At 42.1% G+C, this 22549-nt stretch overlaps 1 protein-coding gene across 2 annotated transcripts; it reads right to left on the bottom strand.

The window, feature by feature from the left end:
• Positions 1–4723: 4723 nt before the first annotated feature.
• Positions 4724–21411, bottom strand: Pdcd6 (programmed cell death 6). Of its 2 annotated transcripts, none has more exons than XM_059276202.1 (6): positions 21208–21411; positions 20498–20559; positions 15859–15903; positions 13972–14124; positions 9278–9387; positions 4724–5276 (listed from the first exon to the last, which is right to left on the bottom strand). In XM_059276202.1, exons 1-6 carry the CDS (start codon positions 21306–21308, stop codon positions 5178–5180), a joined length of 570 nt encoding a protein of 189 aa, XP_059132185.1. In that variant the 5' UTR covers positions 21309–21411; the 3' UTR covers positions 4724–5177. The 2 variants fall into 2 exon arrangements, with proteins under 2 accessions (XP_059132185.1, XP_059132184.1); XM_059276201.1 differs by having other exon boundaries at positions 13966–14124; positions 21208–21409.
• Between the last annotated feature and the right edge of the window lie 1138 nt (positions 21412–22549).

Raw genomic sequence — 22549 nt, 5'->3', positions numbered from 1 at the left:
GTTTGAACAAAGTTTTTTGCTTTTGCAATGGGAGATTTGAACAGGCATTTTACATTTTCAATTATGGGACACTGGGAGGTTTCTGGTCTCTCCTCAGCTGGCTTTAACAGGTGTCTCTCCTTTAATTGACACTGGCCCCCAAATCAGAACTGCACCTGCCTCGTTAGCGCGCATTGAGGTGGGCAATTTCTGATAGCAACTTTCCTCGGGGCTTGTGTTTGTCTTAGCCAGTCAGTGAAAAACATTCACAACAGAGTTTTTTCATAGCTCTTTCAGAGAGATTTTCTCCCACTGATCTATCTCATTTTGCTTGTTCCTTCCTTCCCCAGATGCAGAGCTTCAAGTATCTGCGGCTCTGTACCTCTGCTAGCTGCCCTTGGAAGTAGGGGCTTTTTTTTCTCCCCCCATCCCCGAATCTGCCTCAAATTCTAGCAGCTTTTTCAGGTCATATTTTTCTGGGGAGGAATCGGTCCCTTCTGTTTCTTTAGAGTCTTTCTCCCAGACAGTTCCCAGTTTGGTCTCAGTTTATCCCCTCTACCCCAGAAACAGTTTCCAACACTACAGTGGCGGCTTTCCCTGCTACTGAAGGTAGGGGCTTTTTGTCCGTTTGTTTTCTGGGTCTGTGTGGTTTGCGTACAGACTGAAAATCTAACAAGGGAGGTTTTTGCCATTTCTAAACTCCCATTAGGACAGGTGTTTTGCCTCATCAGGCCTTCACCTGGCCCAGTCCCCCCCAGTGGGTTGTGTTTGCTTGTCTGGGTGCTCAAGGACAGAGCTTATGCCAGAGGCAATCACCCCTCAGGGCTATACTCCCTCATCTCAGGGAGTCAGTTGAAACAAAGCTTTTCTCAAAGAGGTGCTTTCTCTGACAGAAAAGAAAGCTTTACTAGTTCTGTTCTGCCCTGGCTGGGCTCTTTCCCCAGACAGCTTTCTGACTCAGCAGCACAACTGCTTTAGACACAGTTCAGCTTTACTGTTTTCCCAGAAAGGTCCTTACTGATAGGAAAGCTTTTTTCAGATGTCTTTTTGCAGCTGTGGACCTATCAACCCGGGACTTGTAGGAAAGTGGACAACTGTGCCATTCTCACTGGCTTTAGTTTTGTTTGTTCATTAGCAATCTTCCCCTAGGTCCTGCACCTTCCTACCTCAGCTCTGTGCTTCAGGAAGTTTGCAACTGCAGGAACCCTAGTATCCCAGAAATGCACTCCAACTCAGAGATGCTGGCCAGTCGCCTCTGGGTTTTTGGTCAGAAGCTAGGATACAATGCTTCAGGGGATCTTTGCATTAGGACGATTAGGAGCACCTTTTCTTTCTGAAACGCTCACTCAAAACCCTTGATGCCTCAGCTCAGCTGTAACTGAAAAGCTTGGCTTTTTTGCTTTTCTCAGGTAAAGTTTCCCGCCCTTTTGGGCTCTCTGTAGCTCTTTACCCACACTCTCCCAAGCGTTTCCCTCAGGGTACTCTGACCCTCTGCTTTTTACTAGCTTGAAGAGACAGAGCTTAGAAGAGGTTTTTAGAACTTGTCCCTGCCTCCTGCATTGCAGGGAGGATTTTTAAAGCTTGAAAGAACTTAGAGAGGTTTTGCTGTCTTAAGAGGTTTGTTTTTTTTCCCTTAGAGCTAATCACAGGTGGTCCCCATACTAATATCTTCAGGTGATTCTAATTTTTGTCCTTCTGAGAGAAAGTTAAAGGCTTTAGTTTTTAAGTTTGAGAGCTTTTGAGAAAGATGAAGGCTTTTTAGAGTTTTTTCCCCCAAATTTTCCAAGAAAAGCTTTAAGAGAAAGGTTTTTTTCCCCCCAAGAGAAAGAGCAACTTTTCCCAAAACTTCCCAACTTTAAACTTTTTGGCTTTTTACATCCCCATTTTTGCCTCAGAAAGAAATCACTTTCTCCTGCCGCTTGGACTTAGCATTTCAGCTGCCCCAGGTCAAAAGCTTCCATAGGAAACCTATTCTTCCCCATAAGCTCGAAGAAGAGCTTTTTTACTACCCAAATAGCCCAAAGAAAGATTTTTTCCCCCAGTTTGCATTCAGAGCCCCCAAGTTAGAAAATTGAAGAGTTTTTCTGTCTAGTTGCCTTACTTATTTTTTCCTACACAATCTTACACTTCTAAGTTTTTCCTACACTATTTTACTACCCTATACCTTATACTTATTTTTCACAGATAGAAATTGAGAAAGGGATAGAAGATAGAAAATTTTGACAGAAGAGAATTTCGCTGCAGCATCGGACATCCTTCCAGTCCGCTTTCCTTTTTTCTCGAGGATAAAACCCCTGCCTCTCAATATATATAAAAAATATATATTTTCCATAACACCGGCATGCCTCATCCACTGGCAGGGCTGAACTCAGCACTTTCGCCAAAAACTCTGTAATAAAACTATTATTTTCCTTTATCTTTAGTCCCTATTACTTTGTCTTTAGTCCCTGTTCATTTGTCTTTAGTCCCCCCTTCTTTTTTAGTCCCCCTTTTTTTTCTTTAGTCCCTTTTTTCTTTAGTCCCTGTTCATGGCGCCATTCTGTGGGGCGTTTACCCAACCACCCCCACAGTTCCCCAGAGTTTTCTTGAGTGCGAGCAGCAGGAAATATTAGATAGAAGGATTTATTGCGGAGATAAACAGATAGAAAATAAAGGATAGCCTCGAGAGGGCCTGGAACCTATTCCAACGGCCCCGACTGTCTCTGCCCCAGGGTTTTTATAGAGACACCAAGGGGTGGAGCAAAAGACCTCCTCCCCCAGCACAGGCAAGAGCAGACCATCTCAGACACCTGCACTCAGGCCCGTGGTCTAATCATCCTCTATGTGGACCTGCTGGGTAAAGCCACGAGGAACCCGAGAACGGGCTCCCACAGGTGGTGTGCAGGCAGATTAGGTGCTGGAGCTGAGTGTTTTATCTTGAAGGCAACAGAAAGTCAACTGAGACACTGGGTGGTATCCTGAGCATAGAAAACCTCAAAGCCTGTTCCCACAGTGACATACTTCCTTCAACAAGGCCATACCTACTCCAACAAAAAAAAAAAAAACCACATCTAGTAGTGCTACTCCCTTTGAGATTATGGGGTCAATTACATTCAAACTACCCACATAAAGGTACTCAAGTATGCAGTGCAGGCACTAAGGTATGCCATGAAAATGCTCATGTGCAATGCAGGTACTCAGATATGTGGTACTCATATTTGGTGTATGTATACATGAACAGGTGAGCACAGGGACAAGAAGCATTGGGGTCCTGCCAGCTGAGACTGTAAGAGGATGGTTGCAGACAGGGCTGGGAGGGAGCAGAGATGACTGGTGGCTATAAATGGAAGATAAGTCCAAGTAGTAGCCTTCACACAGATGGTGGCATCGTATACCACTGACTTCACTGTGCTGTGGGATGGTCTGTATGTCAAGTGTGTTGCTGATTGGTCAGTAAATAAATCACTGATTGGCCATTGGCTAGGCAGGAAGTATAGGCGGGACAAGGAGAAGAATTCTGGGAAGTGGAAGGCAGAGAGAGAGACACTGCCAGCCGCCACCATGACAAGCCGCATGGGAAGATCCCGGTAAGCCACGAGCCATGTGGCAAGGTATAGATTAATGGAAATGGATTAATTTAAGATATAAGAACAGTTAGCAAGAAGCCTGCCACGGCCATACAGTTTGTAACTAATATAAGTCTCTGTGTTTACTTGATCGGGTCTGAGTGGCTGTGGGACTGGCGGGTGAGAGAGATTTGCCCTGACCGTGGGTCAGGCAGGAAAACTCTAGCAACATCACTGTGTATTGGTTGACCTCACTGAATAGGGTCATTTGCTAGTGTGGGTCAATGTCTGAGAGATGACTAACATGAATAGATCCTTAGAGCACACCCAGAGACTCCCATAATGGGATCACAAGGTCAAAGCCCAAGAGGCAACACAACTTTGCCACCACAGAATATAGCCCCTTCCCCCTGTGGTCCTATAAACCAGATACCACAGGAAACAAACCCTCAGAGGCATCCTTGGCCAGGAGAGGACCTCAATGGATGTTTCTCATCCCTAACACCTACCCAATTGTCTTCATACCCCTACCCCTCCTAAAGCAAAATCTATTTCCTTTAAGCAGAGTTGACAAGCTGGAGACATGAAGGGGTTCCTAACCCCAGAGCTGGTATAAGGTAATTTAACATGGTTCTTATCTCTGGTTGATTAAACCTCATCTTCCTAGCCCATCTATCCTTCTTGTCTGTTCAACATAATTTCATGTAGGAAAGTACATGTGAGACAGTGAATTTAGGGACATAGATGTTGGAACACAGTACAAGAATGGAGTCATGTGAGAATTCTGGGTGCTTGTGAGAAAACTCCAAGAAAACAAGTCTTGTGATCTGTTTCTTCAAAACACAGAATTGTTCTTGGAGTGTGTGTTCATGCTCGTCCCAGGTGCGGCAGATGGGAGTGAGTTTACTTTAGCTGTTGTTACTCATGTGCCTCTATGGAAACCATGTTTTTGCCACATGTGGCTTGTCCTTGTGATTGAATACCTTTCTCATGTGATTCTTCTTAATCCTCAGAGTGTAAATTGTCTTACACTCTAAATAAAGTTGGCTATTGCATGAGACTTTAGTCTGCCTCACTTTAGACCCCACTCTCCCAGGTTCACACCACCAACTAGAGCAGAAACAATGGGTACATTTCTTCCACCTGTTTTATTAAAAAAAAAAAAAAAAAAAAAAAAAAAAAGCCAAGAGTAGGCAACAGTCTGTGTCATTGCTTTATTGTTTATGTTACATATTCCAATGAATACATAAACTCTTTTTTAAAAAAGTAAGGCACATGAAAAGCCTTCTGTGCAAGTTCCATATTATTTTAAAATCCTATTGGCTAATAAAAGCATTTCAACTACAGAATTAAGAGACATCTACAAGAGAACATGATAGTTTGAGAGCAGAATCCCGAACCATTATTAGGTTTCACCTCATGGCACAATTAGTCAGCAAACCCAAGGTTTGTATTATAACAGTGTAGCTAGGGTGCCACTACAGAATCACTAACCAGCTTATTCACATACGTACAGCCAGGTCCCCAAGTAGTAATTATACAGCCTACAGGAAGAACAGCATCTAACTGCACTTGTGCCCTGCTTCATCAGAGGTAAGGGATTTGGCATTTTCAGTCTTTTTGCACGCTGTGCTTACTGTTCACAGGGCCTGATTATACGATGCTGAAGACCATGGAGAGATATTGCTCATAAGACACCTGAATCCAGCCGTCCTGATCCGTGTCATAGCGTCTGAATATGTCTGTCAACCTCTGGGAGAAGCATAGACATTGAGAATTTACTGGACAGAACAGTATACTTAGATAAAAGACATTTTAAAAAGACATTTGGGGACCCAATTTCAGAAGCACATGCATTTCCCTTATCTCTTAGAAGGATACTGCAATGGCATTCACACAGGAAAGCACAGGGGTAGTCTTGAGCACCTCTAGTCAGTGCCTCTATGGGCAACAAAGGGTATGGCAGGCCTAGCCAACTATATACAACATAGACCCTTCTTCACATTTCACAACCATCTCATGGACCTGGTCTGTGTAGCCCAGACAGAGACACTTTGAATCTTGACTATATACCCAAAGGGCCCATGTGTTAAAGGGCCCAGTGGGGAAAGGGCCAACTACATGCAGTGTATAAGCATCATGCAGAGCTCAGCCTCCTTAGCCCATCTCCCCTCCAGCAGACTTTGGACCCAGACAGGTCAGAAGTAGATGAGCAAGACCATTTTATTCCATTCATTTTGTTGTTATTTGTTTTATGTTTTTGAGACAGAGAACCACTATGTAACTCTGGCTGGCCTGGTCTGCCCTTGAACTCAAAAATCCATCTGTCTGCCTCTACCTCCAGAGCACTGGGTGCTGGGATTAAAGGCATGGTGCTATCATGCCCAGATTCCACTCACATTTTGTAAGACTAGGTTACATGCATGCCAATTTTGAATAGACTCATGAAGACCATAAGTATGTTCTCAGTACTTCTAATGAAAACAAAAAAAAAAAAACCAAAACAGACACAAGGGAATTCCATGTGTTAACAGAAAACAACAACCCCAGCACATCAACACTCAACAGTTCATGATCTACTTCCTACTTTATACATGAATGGTTTTTTTGTGGGGGGAAAAAAAAAAAAAAGCAAGGTGTTGTCACATACTTGAATCTGAGCACTGAGGCTGAGGGAAGGCTGTTCAAGACCATCCTGGCCTACATAGCAAGAGTCTGTCTCAATGTTCCCTACTCTCCACAAAATACTATTATCACAAAACAAACTACAGTCATGTGGCCACAAAACTATGTCTTGGTCAGTGATGGACTATAAGACACTACAATCTGAATCTTAAATATCTGCTTAAAAAAAAACAAAAAAACCAAAAAACCATGTGTTGGGAACTCTGTCTAAACATGGTATGTTAGGGAAGTGGTGCCTAGTGGGAAGAAATTAGGCCACTAGTGGTATGCCCATGAAAGGGGTATTGGGACTCCAATCACCTTCCTGTCTGCCTGCCACAAATCCCCAAAGCAACAGGCCAAATCTGGACTAAAGGTTCTAAAATTGTGAACCTAAATCTTATTCCTAATTGATTTATGTCATTTTTTTTAATAGTAAGAGAAAGAAAGCTAACACAGTGGCTATACCATACAATACAGTTCACATGTATAACAGGTTCTGCCATCCAGAGTATGTGTAAGTACACTCATGTTTGCACAATAACCTCACCTAATAACACATCCTCCAGAACATGTCTCTGTCAGTGACAAATGACTGTAGAAAAGAGTAAATTTGCCTAACCTGTGCAAGGCTCTAGTTTCAATCCCAGCACCATAAAACAAAACACAAAGAATAATGAATTACTGAAAGTGCTGGTTCAAGTCTATAATCTCAGAACTTGGGAGGTGGAGGTAGAAAGACCAGGAGTTCAAGACCACCCTCAGCTACACAGGGAAAAAAAAAAAATCAAAGCCAGCCTGGGCTTTTTAGAAAAAAAAAGAAACACATTTCTGAGGAAACTTTTACCTATATCATACATTGTTCTCTTTCCTTTTAGATTCTCCATCTTTCTAGCATTTTCAGTCATTTTCCCAAAGGTAAAACTGATCCAAGAAACTGGCTGTCCACCCCACCCCACCCCTCAGGAGACAATACCAACAGAGTACAAGGTGTACAGAGTGGAGAGCTTCTTCTGGACTTGACTAGATTACCCAGGAGGCTGAAAAAATAAAAAACCCCAAACCTTTGCATATCCAGAAATGTAAGGATCAGAACTTAACTTATAAATGTGAACTCTAACTTTATAATAATTCAGACACAGTCTATGAGAGTTCACATCAAATCTCTTTTTAAAGTGCTCAGAGAACACTGTAAGCATCCCTAACCTCATGAGAGAGTATTAACAGAGGTAGTTTCTTTCAGAGACTTGAAGCTTGAATACTAATAGACTAGTTATCCAACAGGATGAAGAACAGGGGTGACATGCCAAGATCTTTTTGTTTGTTTGTTTAAGACAGGGTACTTACTGTTATGTAGCCAGGCTTTGCCTAGAACTCATGAATCTTGTTGCTTCAGGCTCCTGGAAGCTAGGATTATAGGCCTACACCATACTAGACCCAGAATGACTTTTTTAAAGATTTATTTTTGTTTTATGTGTATGGGTGTTTTGCCAGAATGTATGTCTGTGCACCATGTGCACTCATTGCCCATGCAGGCCAGAAGAGGGTATTGGATCCTCTGGAACTGGAGTCACATATGGTTGTTAGCTACCATGTGGGGTACTGGGAATCAAACCTGGATCACCTAGAAGAGCAGCCAGTGCTCTTTACTGCTAAGTCATCTCTCTAGGCCCTCAGGTTCATTTTTAAGAAATCATGCAGCATTGTAACTAGCAATCCAATCAGAGGAGATACACTTTTATTGACTTTCTTTGAACTAGAACAATACTCTGAGAATATTTTCCAAAATTCTACATTGTATCTCAAGGCTTAATGCTGTCCACATCTCTCAGTGGTTCTGCAACCAACGTAAGTGACCTCAGCCTAGGTTCAATCTCTAAGGACTTACCTCTTAATGATAGGTTCCACTGAAGTATTAATGGAGAAAACATTTGCTTTCTATGAACTGAATCTACTTTAGATAAAGGGGCCAGAGCATGGATGTGTCACATATAACCCACTTTGAGCTAACTGCTGTGAAGTATAATCATCATACTGTTACCTCTGTTGCTACTTTTTGTTTGAAAATTTCTATAGCAAAAATCTTAATATACATAAGGACTAATCAATGCACCATATTTCCAAAGCTTAAACCTAGAGAACCTGGACCTCTATCTAGAAGCAATAGCAGAGCCTGCTTCTTTGACAGGAACATGCACTGAGCAATGAATGGGTGTCTGCATACCCTAGAGTTTGCTTATCATGCCTAGATAGCATAGGTCATCAAATGATTGGCTGATTGGCACAATCAAGGGGTCACAGCAAGGATGGAATATTGGAGGCTAATGCTGGTATAACAATGAATGCTCTTTCCAGTACTTCTTTGTATTTTTTAGTAAGTAGAAGGTATAAAAAGTAAAGCATATGGTTCACAGCTATAATTTATTATTTTGAAGATAAGTTCAAAGCCAGCATAGGCTACAAAGTGAATTTAAAGCCAGCCAGAGATATAGAGAACTTGTTTTAAAAAATAAATAGTATTACATAGTATTTCAATTATATAAGTCAAATATTATTGCCAAGGACTATGTACTATATATAAACATATTGCTAGACTTACATATGACTAGCATCAAGGTTCATCATACCAGCTTTACCATAAAAATGTAATGTCGCCGGGCGGTGGTGGCGCACGCCTTTAATCCCAGCACTCGGGAGGCAGAGCCAGGCGGATCTCTGTGAGTTCGAGGCCAGCCTGGGCTACCAAGTGAGCTCCAGGAAAGGCGCAAAGCTACACAGAGAAACCCTGTCTCGAAAAACAAAAAAAAAAAAAAAAAAAAAAAAAAATGTAATGTCTTATGCTATGATGTCATAACAGCTGTGACATTAATAGGAAACAGACATTTTCCAGGTCATTATAATCTTATGGGACAACTACTGAAACATCACTGTGAGGCAAATGATCCTAGTTCCAAGGGTTAAAAAAAAAAGTATTTCTAGCTCTAAAACTTAAACAGAAGGGAAGTACTCACTCTGGTGGCTCCTCCATTCCTGCCCCCTACTCCCACCTCTGCATGTCACAGCAAACCCATATGAAGATGCTCGGTCACCTGTAAGACGATACAGCCCTGGATGAAGTCATCAAATGCAATCTGCCCTCGTCCTTGTCTGTCAAATTTTCTGATGAGGATGTCATGGAACTGATCAGAGAGCCGGTAGCCTTGGAGAGGGAAGATAAGAGTCAAGACAGGCTAGGAGAGGAATAAAGCATGAGTTATACCTTATATTGGCTAAGCTTTCCTTTTTAAGACCCCAAGGCTTCAGATCATACAGTGATTAGGTAGGAATTAGAGATTAAAAAAAAAAGTACAAACTTACTGAAAGGCACTCTGGAAACTAAATAACTACTTAAATACAATATTCTGATATAAATATGTTGTCAGAACTGTGGAGTGATCAACTTGCAAGTCTAAGTAGTAACAGAATGTGCTGCTTGCTGTCTTGCTTCCTATGAGCTCACTGGTTTATGTTAGCTAATTGTACTCGCTCTGCTTGTGCCTAAGAAAACACCCACAAGGCAGTTAGATCTGGTACTCCTGAACCCAGAAGACTCCTCACTATGTCAGCTCACCTAGACATGAATGTTTTCAGTGACTTGCTGTCCTAGGTCATTCATCATTAGAAGATCCTATGAAAGCTAAAATATCCCTAACGGCTCTAGTTACATGTGTCTCAACATAAAGAAAGAAGGTAACTGATGGGGACCCCTATAAAAAATAGTTCATCTGGGATCAGGGTTTTGATTAGTCTTATAAAGGTTAGAATCAATAATGTGTCACTATGCCTCATGGAATTTAGGATCAATAACAGATGACCTGGCATTATAATTCCATTTCCAAATTACTGAGTGTGTTTGAAAGGGTCTTTAGCAGGGGATGACAGCAGTGAAGATGTGTGGACACACCAGACATAAAGACATGACCAGAGGCCATGTTTAAGGAGGACACCCTTCATCTGTTCTGTTTCCTTCCCTAGTCACCTGTGTGACCATGGTATCCTTTTTGAGGCAGGAGACAAAATCCAGGTGCTGAAATATTTTTACTGATTTTCAGTCTTGTTGGAAGCTTTGTAAGTATAAGTACACCTATTATCTGAATCTCACAGTTAATTACTGTATGAAACTTAATCATTATACTGATAAATGTTCAAACACAAAAACATGTTCAAAGCACCTTCCAGAGCAGTTGCGGGGAGTGGAGACAGGAACTTATATTCTAGAACCCTAAACAAATGTGTGACATTAAAACTGCTACAGGAGCCCCCTTTCTTACAGATCAAGCAGAAGACAGGACCTCCAATTTAAATCTGAAAGAGATAGCCCGTAGGGAACAGCTGCCATGTCTCACTTCCTTACACCTAGCATGTGAGGTAATGGCCCTGGCTAAGCCCTGACCCTCTGAGAACAGAGCTTGGGCCCAGGTGTAGACAGAGCAAGACAGGTACTGTTGTCCTCCTGCCAGGATAAAGAAAGGGCCAATGAAATGAGAACAAATATATAATATAGAGGTCTTGTCTGTGCATGGAAGCAACCCCATTGCTGCTAGAATTAACTTGTAATTTTTCTGATAATTGGCATTCTTGTAGGAAAAGCAAAGACAAAAGACATACAAACTAGCAAACTACAAAGAAGTAAACCATAAAAGAATGTTCCCTAAAGGGGCTAAAATTTGGCAGTAAACTGGCCTCAAAAGAGTTCCTTCAATACAAGGGCACACAAGAATAGCCCTGCCTTAAGCAAATGCAGAGATCCACAGTCAAGCACTAGGCTGAGCTCCAGGAGTCCAGTTGAAGAGAGAAAAGATGGATTCTATGAGCAAGGGGCATCAAGATCATGATGGGGAGACCTACAGAGATAACTAAACCAAACTAGTGGGAACTCATTCCTGGTGCATGAGCTGGCTTTTTGGAGCCCACTAACTATGGTGGAACACCTTGCACAGCCTTGATGCAGGGGGAGGTGCCTGGACCTGCCTCAACTGAATGTACCAGATCTGCTGACTCGCCATGGGAGGACTTACCTTGTCAGAGGAGGGAATGGAAGGCGGTTGGGGAGGGGGGGAGAGGCTGGAGGGGAAAGGTGGAGGGAAGAGAGGGGGATCTGTGGTTGGTATGTAAAATTAATACAAAAATTCTTAATAAAAAAGAAAAAAATAAAAAAGAATAGCCCTGCCTTAGGACTGAAGTGTTTTGTGCTCAGCCCTGAGGCCTGATTAAGACTGACCAGTGAGACACATATTAGACCAGCCTGCTGACTGCCAGGCTGCATACCAATTTGTTTCTATCTAATAGGATAAGGCCACCTAGAGGCCTCCACTCTTGCATAAGTAGCAAGATCAGATCGTAATTCTCAACCAGGGACATGCCCTGGAGTCAGTCTTGACTATCTCAGGATAGACCAGGTGGAATGTCTTCATAAGAAGGCCGAAGGGTCTGAGTGTGGTAGTATGGAGACATATCTACTCTCTAACTCTGCCCCGTGTGTGAGAATCTCACTGAATGGAAATGGAAATACTCTGTGTCTACTTCCAATAGCCCACACCCTTGGTGATAGGCAAAGGGTCCTTTTCTACCTAGAAACTAATAGAAGGTATGACGCCACCAGAAAAATAACTCCATTGACACCACTGGTCCAGGCCACTAATCTGTGGCCAGGTTGGTCAGCACCAGGAAGTGAGCACCTGGACAAGAAGTTCCACTGCCAGAAGCAACACAACCCTGTGCTTCCTGAGGGTTGCAGTCACACACACAGCCTGACTGAAATTAGTGATCTCTACTGGAATGATCTGCCTGGTACTAATCTGTGTTCCCCCAACCAGCAAATGGCATGAGAAGGGTTATATGTGGGCCTTATCTAATCCTAACTCACACAAAGCATTTTTAAAACTCAGTAACCTTGTGAAATGAGTCAATGGTAAGCAACCATATTACTTGGCGGTCATGCCACAGGCTTCAGATTTGCCTAAGCCTCCACTATAAAGGAAATAAGCAGATGCAACAAGATTGAACATAGCTGGAAATATAGGTAAGTGGAGGTTCATTATACTTTCATAAGTTTTTATGACTAAAACAACAACAACAAAAAACAAACAACAAATCCAAACTACACCAAGTTGCCAGAAGCTACACAGAAAAGGGGATGCTCAAAGACGTGCAGGGTTTGGGGGTAAGGGGATTATTCACTTCAACTGTGCTGCCCACCAGAACAGATGGCTTTACTGCAGGTGTGACTTTGGTTACTTGTTGTCACACCTATAGGGCAGTGTACATGCCCATCCAGATCTCTGTACCTGGCCATAGAACTTAGTAGCAATGGTTTCAGTGAACAGAAGATCATTAGCCTCACCAGGTGCCTCACTAGAGCCACAGGTATCACTGGGCTAGCCTGAAACACCAGATTCTCTTATTTTCTACTAAGCTCCTATTTACCCAGCAGCGACAACTATTTCAGGAGTTATAATAGAAACTTTTGCTCCCAAAGCCAACTTCCTTAACAGCTGCCACCAAAAATATTCCAAATTAGTATGCAAACAGAAAGACATTTCTTTTTCCTGGACACTTAAGAGAAATGTATCGGGACAAACAGGAAAAACCATGGCAGGACTACCAGGAGAGTTCACAGGGGACTGTTGAGCTGAGAAATGTTTGGAAAAGTGAGAGATGCTGGCACTGCCCAAGATGGACCACTGGGCCCTGACCAAACACCTTTCCTGTAGAAGATTCTGAAATGCCCTTGGTCTGATCAAGACACAGAGGGCACTGATGCTTCTAACTGGCCCCAGGACAAAGTGAGGAAGGAGAGGATGAAAGAAAAGGGGTGGTCACTGTTAGGGTGGAAGGAGAAATGGCAGAATTATAGAAGCCATATTAGTAGGAAATAACATACTTTAGGAAAGTAAAACTCAAGGTAGTCACAGTACACTAGATTATAGTTCGTTTTTTAATAAAACTTTTCTAGAAGACATCTATTAACAATCTTTTAAAAGATAAAATACAGAAGAGTTTGGTAAGGGCAAAAGAACAGAAAGTACTATATGAAACTGTTCCAAACTTGAATCTTGGTATAATCATGACAAGTTACAGATGGGATGCAAACATTTCAGTGATTCTTTTGTAAGTAAAAATTCCAGTTTTCTCTCAGACTCAAGGCTAGTTCTGGGAGCCTCTAATTACACTCTGGACAGGTACTATGAATATTTGTAAGAAACACAGCACACTTTGCATGCCTAAGCCCACACCAAGCACACACGTGCTAAATGCATTTGAGAATGGGCACACACACTTCATAATTTCCCACTGAAGCAAAATTTGGATGGACTGATAAACCTTTATTATTTATAGAATTATTTCTTAGTGTTATCACTGTGTCCATGTACTTTGACAAACTGCTATGTATATGCTGCCAACTTTTCCACACCACTGTATTTCTATTTTTCTACTTTAAATTGTTCCAAAAGCCACATTCTCAATTTTGCTCATGATATCATCTCATTTCACAAAAAGTACATGATTTGCATAGCCCTTATCTCATTTTGGATGAAACACTGTGTGAAAGACTCCATGTCACATATAAATCTTCATGACAAAAATAGAATCAAAATATGAACCTGTACAATATAAACAGAAATTTCACATGGACTGGGTTAAAAAAAATCAATAAATTGAACAGAGTAAAACAAAGCTTGAGAGACTCCTATATTCCAAAATGAAATATGCTATACAATTAAGACAAGTGAATTACCAAAACCTGAGAGTGCTTGCTTGAGCTCGTTCTTGTCAATCATCCCAGAGTTGTCCCTGTCATAGGTGCGGAAGACATTCTGCCAGTCTGTGATATATTTCCACACACCTGTAAATTCACTGAAGTTCACACCAGCCTTGTTTTCTCGGTCAAACATAGCTGAGATGCAGAGGAACACCAGACAAGCATTAAGTTTGCATGTTCAACAGCAAAAGACAACCACAGTACAGAACTAACAGTTTCATATCACCTCTAAGGCCTTCAGGTGCTGGCTCAGAGCCACCAGCTGGCTAAAGGTTAGTTTGTTGATTACAAGATTCCTAAAAGTCTAGTTATCCCTGCCTAGGGTGGAGGGAGTGTAGAAGACAGTAACCCAACACTAGCCCCTAAGTAATGGCAACCAGAATACACACTCACAGATGTGTAAAAGGTAGACAATTTAAAAACAAACACAATGTTTTATACTTCAGAAAGTTCTGAAAAACAGAAACACTAAAAGTACTCCCAGCCTGGCGGTGGTGGTGCACACCTTTAATCCTAGCACTCCGGAGGCAGAGGCAGGCAGGAGGATCTCCTGTATGTTCAAGGCCAGCCTGGTCTACAGAGTGAGTTCCAGGACAGGCTCCAAAGCTACACAGAGAAACTCTGAAAGTGCCCCCTGCCCCCCAAAAAGTACTCTCACTTTATCAGAAGGAAAATGGTATGCATAGGTTAAGTCCCCCATTATTCTAGCTCCTGGGCTTGAGCCAGAGTAAACCCTTTTACTTACTGCCCAGGTACACACCTCCAGAGGGAGGCTTAGAGGAGTTCTCCTAGGGCAAGAAATGCCTTGTTTTAATTAGAAGATGCCCTAATCTATTATCCTAGGAACTTTGGATTTTATTTTTAAGATTTGAATTCTTTTTTTTTTTTTCTTTTTTTTTTTTTTTTTTTTTTGGTTTTTCGAGACAAGGTTTCTCTGTGTAGCTTTGCGCCTTTTCCTGGAACTCACTTGGTAGCCCAGGCTGGCCTCGAACTCACAGAGATCCGCCTGGCTCTGCCTCCCAAGTGCTGGGATTAAAGGTGTGCGCCACCACCGCCCGGCTGAATTCTTATTTTTAAAAAAATCAGTTTAATTCTCGATGTGAGCTCTCAGTTTCCTGTTCACGCTGCCAGACCTGCTGCCTACTGCCAGGCTGTCCACTATTATGAACTTCAACCTCCTGAAACTGTAAGCCCAAATAAACTCTTTCTTCTATAAGTTGCCTTAGTCGTGGTGTTTTATCATAGCAATGGAAAAGTAACTAAGACACAGGGAGAACCCAAACTGATAATCCTGGTAAGAAAGAAATGATGGAAATCCTTCCGGGAGGACCCAACTCCAGCTCAGGCCTTGGTACATGTATTTTAAATTCAACCAAACACTAGCTTGCAAAACAAAGAAAAGTAACTAAAACATGAAGGAAATCAGTTACATGTATGAAATTCAACAAGAAGAATTATTAGATATAGACTGCCTTCTTTCCTATAGACTTCAAAGTCATAAGTAACACAAGGTAAAGTAGATATAAGTTAATATATGTAATTCTTAAATAAATGCATTTCTTAAAGTTTAGAAGACAATTACTTATAATACTTAAATAAAAGTCACAAAAATGAAATTTTTAAAAGATACTACCAAAATAACAAAATAAGGCTTAGAGAAAACTGTAATATGAAAATTTTATGCATCTATAACCTCTGAATTAGAAATGGAAAGGACAGGCTAAGATGTAAATTTAAACTAACAAATAAGTGAAAGCATCTAGAAATATGGAAGCAGGGAGGATGAAACGTAGGAGCCCACTCAATATGACTGGGGTTATAGCAGCACCCACAGAAACAACCACCTAGCCTGTCTGCATAGATACTTACAAATGATTGACCTAACAGTCACTGGATTAAATGGAGTCCAAGTACCTGAAAACAAATGACATAATAGCAATTAGACAAAAGAAGATAAACTTATAAGACGCTCTAAGAGACTCGTCTATGATAGTCCATGAGTCAGTAGCCTGCTCTGGAACAGAGGTTGCAAGCAGGGGCCTGCTCCCTGGGACACCAGAGATCTGGTTGCCTTAACCTATAGGAGCCCTGAGCACTTCTGGTCAGCACCTAGTCTATACTTCCAAGTTTAAACTATTTGTAATTACCAGAGGCTCGATGCTGTTTCTCTGCAGAACTTCAGTTGTGCAAATTTCTGGGGAGAGCAGATATGTCAGACTGTGCCCAGGGTCCCAAAGACCACCTTCAGGCTTGACAACTCTCTAGTACAAGACTCACTATAACATCTCCTTTTACAGAGGGGACAAAGAGTAAAGTAGCAAAGGATAATTGGGTGGAAAACCAGGAATGGGTTCCTAGAATCAGTGAGACATACTCTACTATAGCACAGGCTATCAGCAGGGCAACTGTCTTGAACCTGAGAGTCTATCATTTTTCAGTAGTCAGCCACTAAGCTCCAGCTGTCCAGAGGAAAATAATGCTCTCTGCCACAAATCACATCTTTGTTGTAAACTGCCTAGGCAAAGAAGTCAAGACATGACAGTGCAGGCCTGGGATGCCAGTACTTAGGAGGCAGAAGCAGGAGGATGGAGAGTTGAGACCAGCCTGGGCTACAGTAAGATCCTGTATCAAAAAAAAACAAAAAACAAAAAACAAAAGAACTTTCAGTGCCCAGGGAAATCCAGCCGATTGAGTTATTCTCCCCCACCCAATTGTCAAAGACATAAATAGATCTCAAACTCCCTCTTCACCAACACAGGGCAACAAAGACTGTGGCTGTGGATATTGCTCTGTATAAATAAAACACTGATTGGCCAGTAGCCAGACAGGAAGTATAGGCGGGACTAACAGAGAGGAGAACTGAGGGAACAGGAAGGCAGAGGAGGAGACTGCCTGCAGCCACCGCCAGGACAAGGAAGATTAAGGTACCAGTAAGCCACGAGCCACGTGGCAAAGTATAGATTAACAGAAATGGGCTAAATATAAGAGTAAGAGCTAGACAATGATAGGCCTGAGCTAATGGCCAAACAGTTTAAATAATATAAGAGTTGGTGTGTTTATTTTCTAAGTGGGCTCTGGGACTGGCGGGGCTTGGCGGGAGCTGGAAAGAAACTCTCCAGCTACAGACTGTCACCCATGTAACAAGGCCAATGGTGAGGAAAAGGCATAAGTGATTGAATAATAATTTTACAGGGAATCATCTTGCTTATATGTAAGTGTGATTTGCCTCAGTTTTTTCTATCCCTGAACTCTATTGATAAAAAAAGTCTCCAAAAGAAATTTAAAGAAAAAAAAAAAAAAGACTGTTTTCAAAGTACAACTGAAAACATGTATCTCAAATCACTAATAATATGTTTGGTAAGTCAAATCTACTTCAAAAGCACTAAAAAGACGTGAGTGTGGTGACAAGTGCCTATAACCCCAGCACTTGGGAGGTAGAGGCAGGAAAATTATGAGTTCAAAATCATCCTCAACTAAACAGTAAGTTTTAATTAAAGTCATCCTGGGCTACACTTCTCAAAAGACTAATCAACAAATAAACACGCCAAAAAAGAGCTTGAGAAAAATTAATTTTTAATATATAACACAAGAAGTCACAAAAAAGTTTGTGATACATTATTTCATAAAGGTAAGAGAAATCCTGTGATAGCTGATCTTCATTGTCAACTTGATTGGATTTAAAAATCGATTACCTAGGAGATTAATAAGATATATTTCCATGTTTATGAGGGCATGTCCAGATGGAATTAACTTAAGGGAAAGACCTACCCTGAATGTAGGTGGCACTATTCCATGGGGTGGGGTCCACACAGAATAAAAGGGAAAGAGGAGACAGCTGGAGGAACAGAGGAACACCAGTATTCCTCTTTTTAGGCTCCCTAGCTGCCATGAAGTAAATGGTTCTGTCCCACCAAACCCTCCCCTTCTGGATGGATTGAACCCAAACTGTGAACCAAAACAAATTTTTCTTTCCATGAGCTGCTTTTAGCAGGTACTGCAGTTGTAGGGACGAGAAAACAAATCCCATTCTATGTTCTTTCTGTCCACTGACCATACTTCTATGTAAACAAATCTCACAGAGGCCCAGTGTACCCACAAACACTCCTAGCATGGTGTCAAGTACATAGCAACCAAGAGGTCTAAACTGAAGGGAGAAACCATGCTATTTTTAACTTCATATTTCCTTCCACAACATAATTAAATTTCCTAAAAGAGAGAAAGAAGTTTAACAGTTGCCTAAAGGACACTACGCCCTAATTCAAGTCGGAATCATTTTGAAATCAGTGCCCAAGCTAAACAGGCAAAATCCTTGGCTCATGCTGGGAGCATAAGAACTGGCCCCATGAGTGCAAGGCCTTGCACAGACCTACAAGCTTAATAATCTGTGTGTCCCAAGAGGCTTCAGTGACTATTTGTTTTTGTTTGTATATTAACTGAATACATGTTCCTCTTTACATTAGCTACTAAAAATTTTGAAGCCAAATTTATGGCTTATTGTTAACCTTTCATCTTTACTGTCTATTTTCCACCGCTCAGCTATCGTAATTAAATTTTACTTTATTTTCTGTATTCCGACTATTTGGAAATAGAGCAGATTATCAATGAGCATAAACTCCAGTTCTTTAACAGCTTCACAGAGCAGGTGATACCGGTGTTTTTGAGGTGCTGTCACTTCCTTTCACTCTGAAGCCTTTGTGCTTTTCTACCTTGTTTGTACCAGACGTAGGTCACTAAACACATGCGCCAAACCACTAGGGACCTATTTTTCTGCCTACATGCTGCCATAGGCTCTAGGGTCCCCTACTTCTCTTCACTGGAAGATATACTTCATACCACATGGGTGTGGCTGCTCCTGTAGACTTCGATTTTTCGCTGATAACCTGTCAAAGTCTACTTTCCCAATACAGTAATACAACACAGTGGCTAATTTATACAGCATCATTATACCATCAGGCAACAGAAAACCACCATGATTTAAAGTGGTCCCTCAACAACAGCATCCTGTGGTCCCCACAGGTTAAGTAATAAAAATTGTGTCAGTTTAAAGGTCACTCTGAAAATATAAATGAAACAAGAATGCCTAGCATAAGTGGATGGCAGAGGGCTTTAATTTTGATGCCAAGGCTATGAGGCACTATCTAACATCTCACTTGCCTTCTCCCTTTTATCCAACTAATCACAGAAAAGTAATCCCCATTATAACAAAAATGAGCCTTTTAAAATTTTCATCACATCTTGAAACTAATACCTTCCCAAGCTTATACAGCTCACCTGGGGAGAAACAAGCTCTAAATATAATAATTTGAAAAGACAGCCACACCTTAAGAATTACAAATGATATTTAATAAGAAAAATGTGTCTAGGATCATGGATGTACTCTGTTGGTAGGGTATTTGTCCACTGTGCACATAGTTCTAGGTTCTATGCTCAGTACAGAATAAACCCGCACTCAGTATTTAGGAGTTAGATGCAGGAGGATTGGAAGTTCAAGGTCATCCTTGCCTACTTAGAAGTTCCAGGCCAGCCTAGAACACATGAGACTGTCAAAAAAAGAAAGAAAGGAAGAAAGGAAGAAAGGAAGGAAGAAAGAAAGAAAGAAAGAAAGAAAGAAAGAAAGAAAGAAAGAAAGAAAGAAAGAAAGAAAGATGTTGGGGCTGGAGAGACAGTTCAGAAGTTTAGAATACTTGTTGCCATTGCAGAGGACCCACATTTGATTCCCAGCAACTACATGGTGGCTCACAACCATCTGTAACTCCAGTTCCAGAGGGTCAGGTGCCCTCTTCTAGCCTCCATGGGCAGCAGGCATACACCTGGTTCACATACATATAAGCAGGTAAAACATTCATACAAATAAATAAATCTTAAAATTAAATAATTTTTTTAATTGTCTCTAATGGTACCACTAAAGATTAATAACACTGACACCAGCAAAAACATGACTCCATGGAGAGCTCCATACAAAGGCCACAATCCTCTCAATTCTTCTGGGATACAAAGTGTTCCTTACATTTACATAAATACCTCCCCATGATCCTGCTGACATCACTTGCCATATATCTATTTCCCAAACTGGCCCCAGAGTTTTAGCAGTTCTTACAGCAAACATATTTCCACAAAAATACTTAAGAACCATCTTGAAACTGTTCAACAACTAAACAATTACTTCTAAATGTCACCTGACAATTTTTCAGTGTCCCTGATGATCCTCTTCAGAGAAGTTGCTAAGATTGATTTACCCAAGTAGGTCAAAGTCCTTCTAGATAACTAAGGGACCTCTGATGCAGAGCTAGTCAAGGCCTACACTGTGGCTCCCATTTCTCAGAACGCATTTTCTGAGGCTCACATACATTTGGAGCTCAGTGAGGAAACAATAGTGATAATCAAGAAAATATGGACACAGTAACTTAGAAACACCTTTACCTTATACTGGTAACAGCAGGACCTCCTTATTTGGAAATAATTCCAAGAAAGAAACTGCTTATTGTGAATAGATCAGGCTTCAACTCACCATTGGATAATGCTTGCTGAAGCTCATTGTCTGAAATCACTCCACTCCTGTCTTTATCAACCCTACAAAATAAAAAAGACCGGGTAAGTTGGTGATGAAAAGTAAAGGAAAAATAAAACAAGGCTAAAACATCATTTCTATTAACCTACACTAGGTCTGGAATGTTACTCCGGCCAGACCTTTCTCTTAGCTCAGCTGGAATGTCACATGCCCCCAGAGAGGTGTGCCAGAGATTAAGGAACAATTTCTCTTAGTTCTTCAATTCCGTGTAAATTTACACCTGCACCAGTTTATATTATTCGTACTAGATAAAGATTCTCTAGGACAAATAAGTCATTCCTTGGCCACGAGTCAGTGGAGTGACAATCAGGCGATTGAGAAGGACGATCAGGGACAGAAGACGCTGCAGTAGTAGCCAGCTCTTTTTACTGATGCTGTTTTCCTGACTCAAGATCTGTCTCGTTCCTAAAGCAAGCACCCCAGACCCTGTAGGGCAGCTGGTCCGCGCCCCTCAGCCCTGAGCAAAAGGAACTGCCAACATGACCCCCGGCCTTGTGCTACTGTAGACGACAGGAAGCCGGGGATGGAGCGGGGTAGGAACGACTGCAAGGGAGGTCCGAGGCAAAGAAGGCCAGAGAGACGGGGAGAGTAGGCCCTGGAAACCGAGGACCCTCCCAAGGGCCAGAGGAACGGGGCAGCGCCGGCCTCACCGCTGGAAGACGTTCCACAGGAAGCTCTGGTCTGGCAGCGCAGCTCCGGCAGCAGGGCCAGGGCCTGCGCTCGGGCCTGGGCGGTAGGAGTAGGCCGCCATGGGCTGATGCACAGCGGTAACGCGGCCCGGCTCCAAACGCTGCGCTTCCGCCTCCGTCCCGGGCAGGACCAGGAGCCCACAACTTCCTGGGAACAACGGAAGCGCGTGTCTTTGAGTCACTTAGCAGGCGTGGTCAGTTGCCACGCAACGTCTGGAGGGCCATGCGGCTAGTCTGGGCCCGGCCTCCTCTTGCTAGTGGCACCGAGTGCCTTTCAGCCCGACCCTGCCCCGCCCTCCTGCCCAGCCCAGGTGCGTGTCTTGTCCTGGAGCTGAGGTGGATAAGTTCAAAAGAGAGCAGACCACTCCGGTCCAACCCAAGCTTACAAAACTCCTCTGCCTGGGATGGGAAGTGGTGAAAGCTTCACTTGAATTGATGACCTCCCGTTATGTTTGCGTAGATAAGAATGGTGTAAAAGTGATGTGCACCAACCGCGTGAAGTTCTCCTCGGAAACTCAAAGTGACATTTTATGCACCCTGGAGTTTGTCCATCAGTCCGTACTCCACCCTCCCGTCTTCCCACTTGCTTATATCGGTTGAACCTCAGCCTCCCTGGGATTGCACAAATAAGTTCGTTTGTGAATGGCCCCAGTAAGGTTTGGTCCTAAAGTGATAAGGTCCTTGGTCTGTGACCTCTACTTGGACTCCTGTACTTAATTAACACGTTTAGTGCTTACTCCTATAATTATAATCTTACCTTCCTTCATTCTGGATACTAATTCTATGATGCTTTTATAATTGGAATGCTCCTGAATTGAGGAATGCACAGTATTGGGACAACTACCAACCTGTTGTGTTCACATTCACATGCATCAGGCTATCCTTTCACCAAGATCTGTGTGCTGTGTACAGTTCAAGATACTACAGTTATTCCAGTTCTGCCACAGGATTATTCCAGCTTTCCTATTCCTCATTCAGTGAAGACCGATTTATCATCATAACTGCTATGCTATCTTTGTGGGTTTTTAGTTTACTTGCTAAGGCTGAACAGTCCAAGGACCAAGAGAATGGCCTCGTACACCTGAAACTTTCTTCCATGTGGACAATCATCCATTATTTAGCACAGCTATAGATCTGATCAACTCCCAACTGTATCATTTTCTGTCCCATTTTTCTTGTTCTTGTCCATGAGATTTTCAAATTATTCAAAGAAACTATCTCATAGCTTTGGTATTTACCTAGAAATGTACAAAGTTCTTTAAGGTGGATTTTCTCCCATGATTTAGTGAATTCATTTTTAAAA

This window comes from Peromyscus eremicus, chromosome 11 (genome assembly GCF_949786415.1).
Source record: "Peromyscus eremicus chromosome 11, PerEre_H2_v1, whole genome shotgun sequence".
In the NCBI taxonomy this organism is placed as follows: domain Eukaryota; kingdom Metazoa; phylum Chordata; class Mammalia; order Rodentia; family Cricetidae; genus Peromyscus; species Peromyscus eremicus.
Note: the sequence above shows the minus strand (reverse complement) of the source record. Positions and strands in the feature narration are given on the sequence as shown.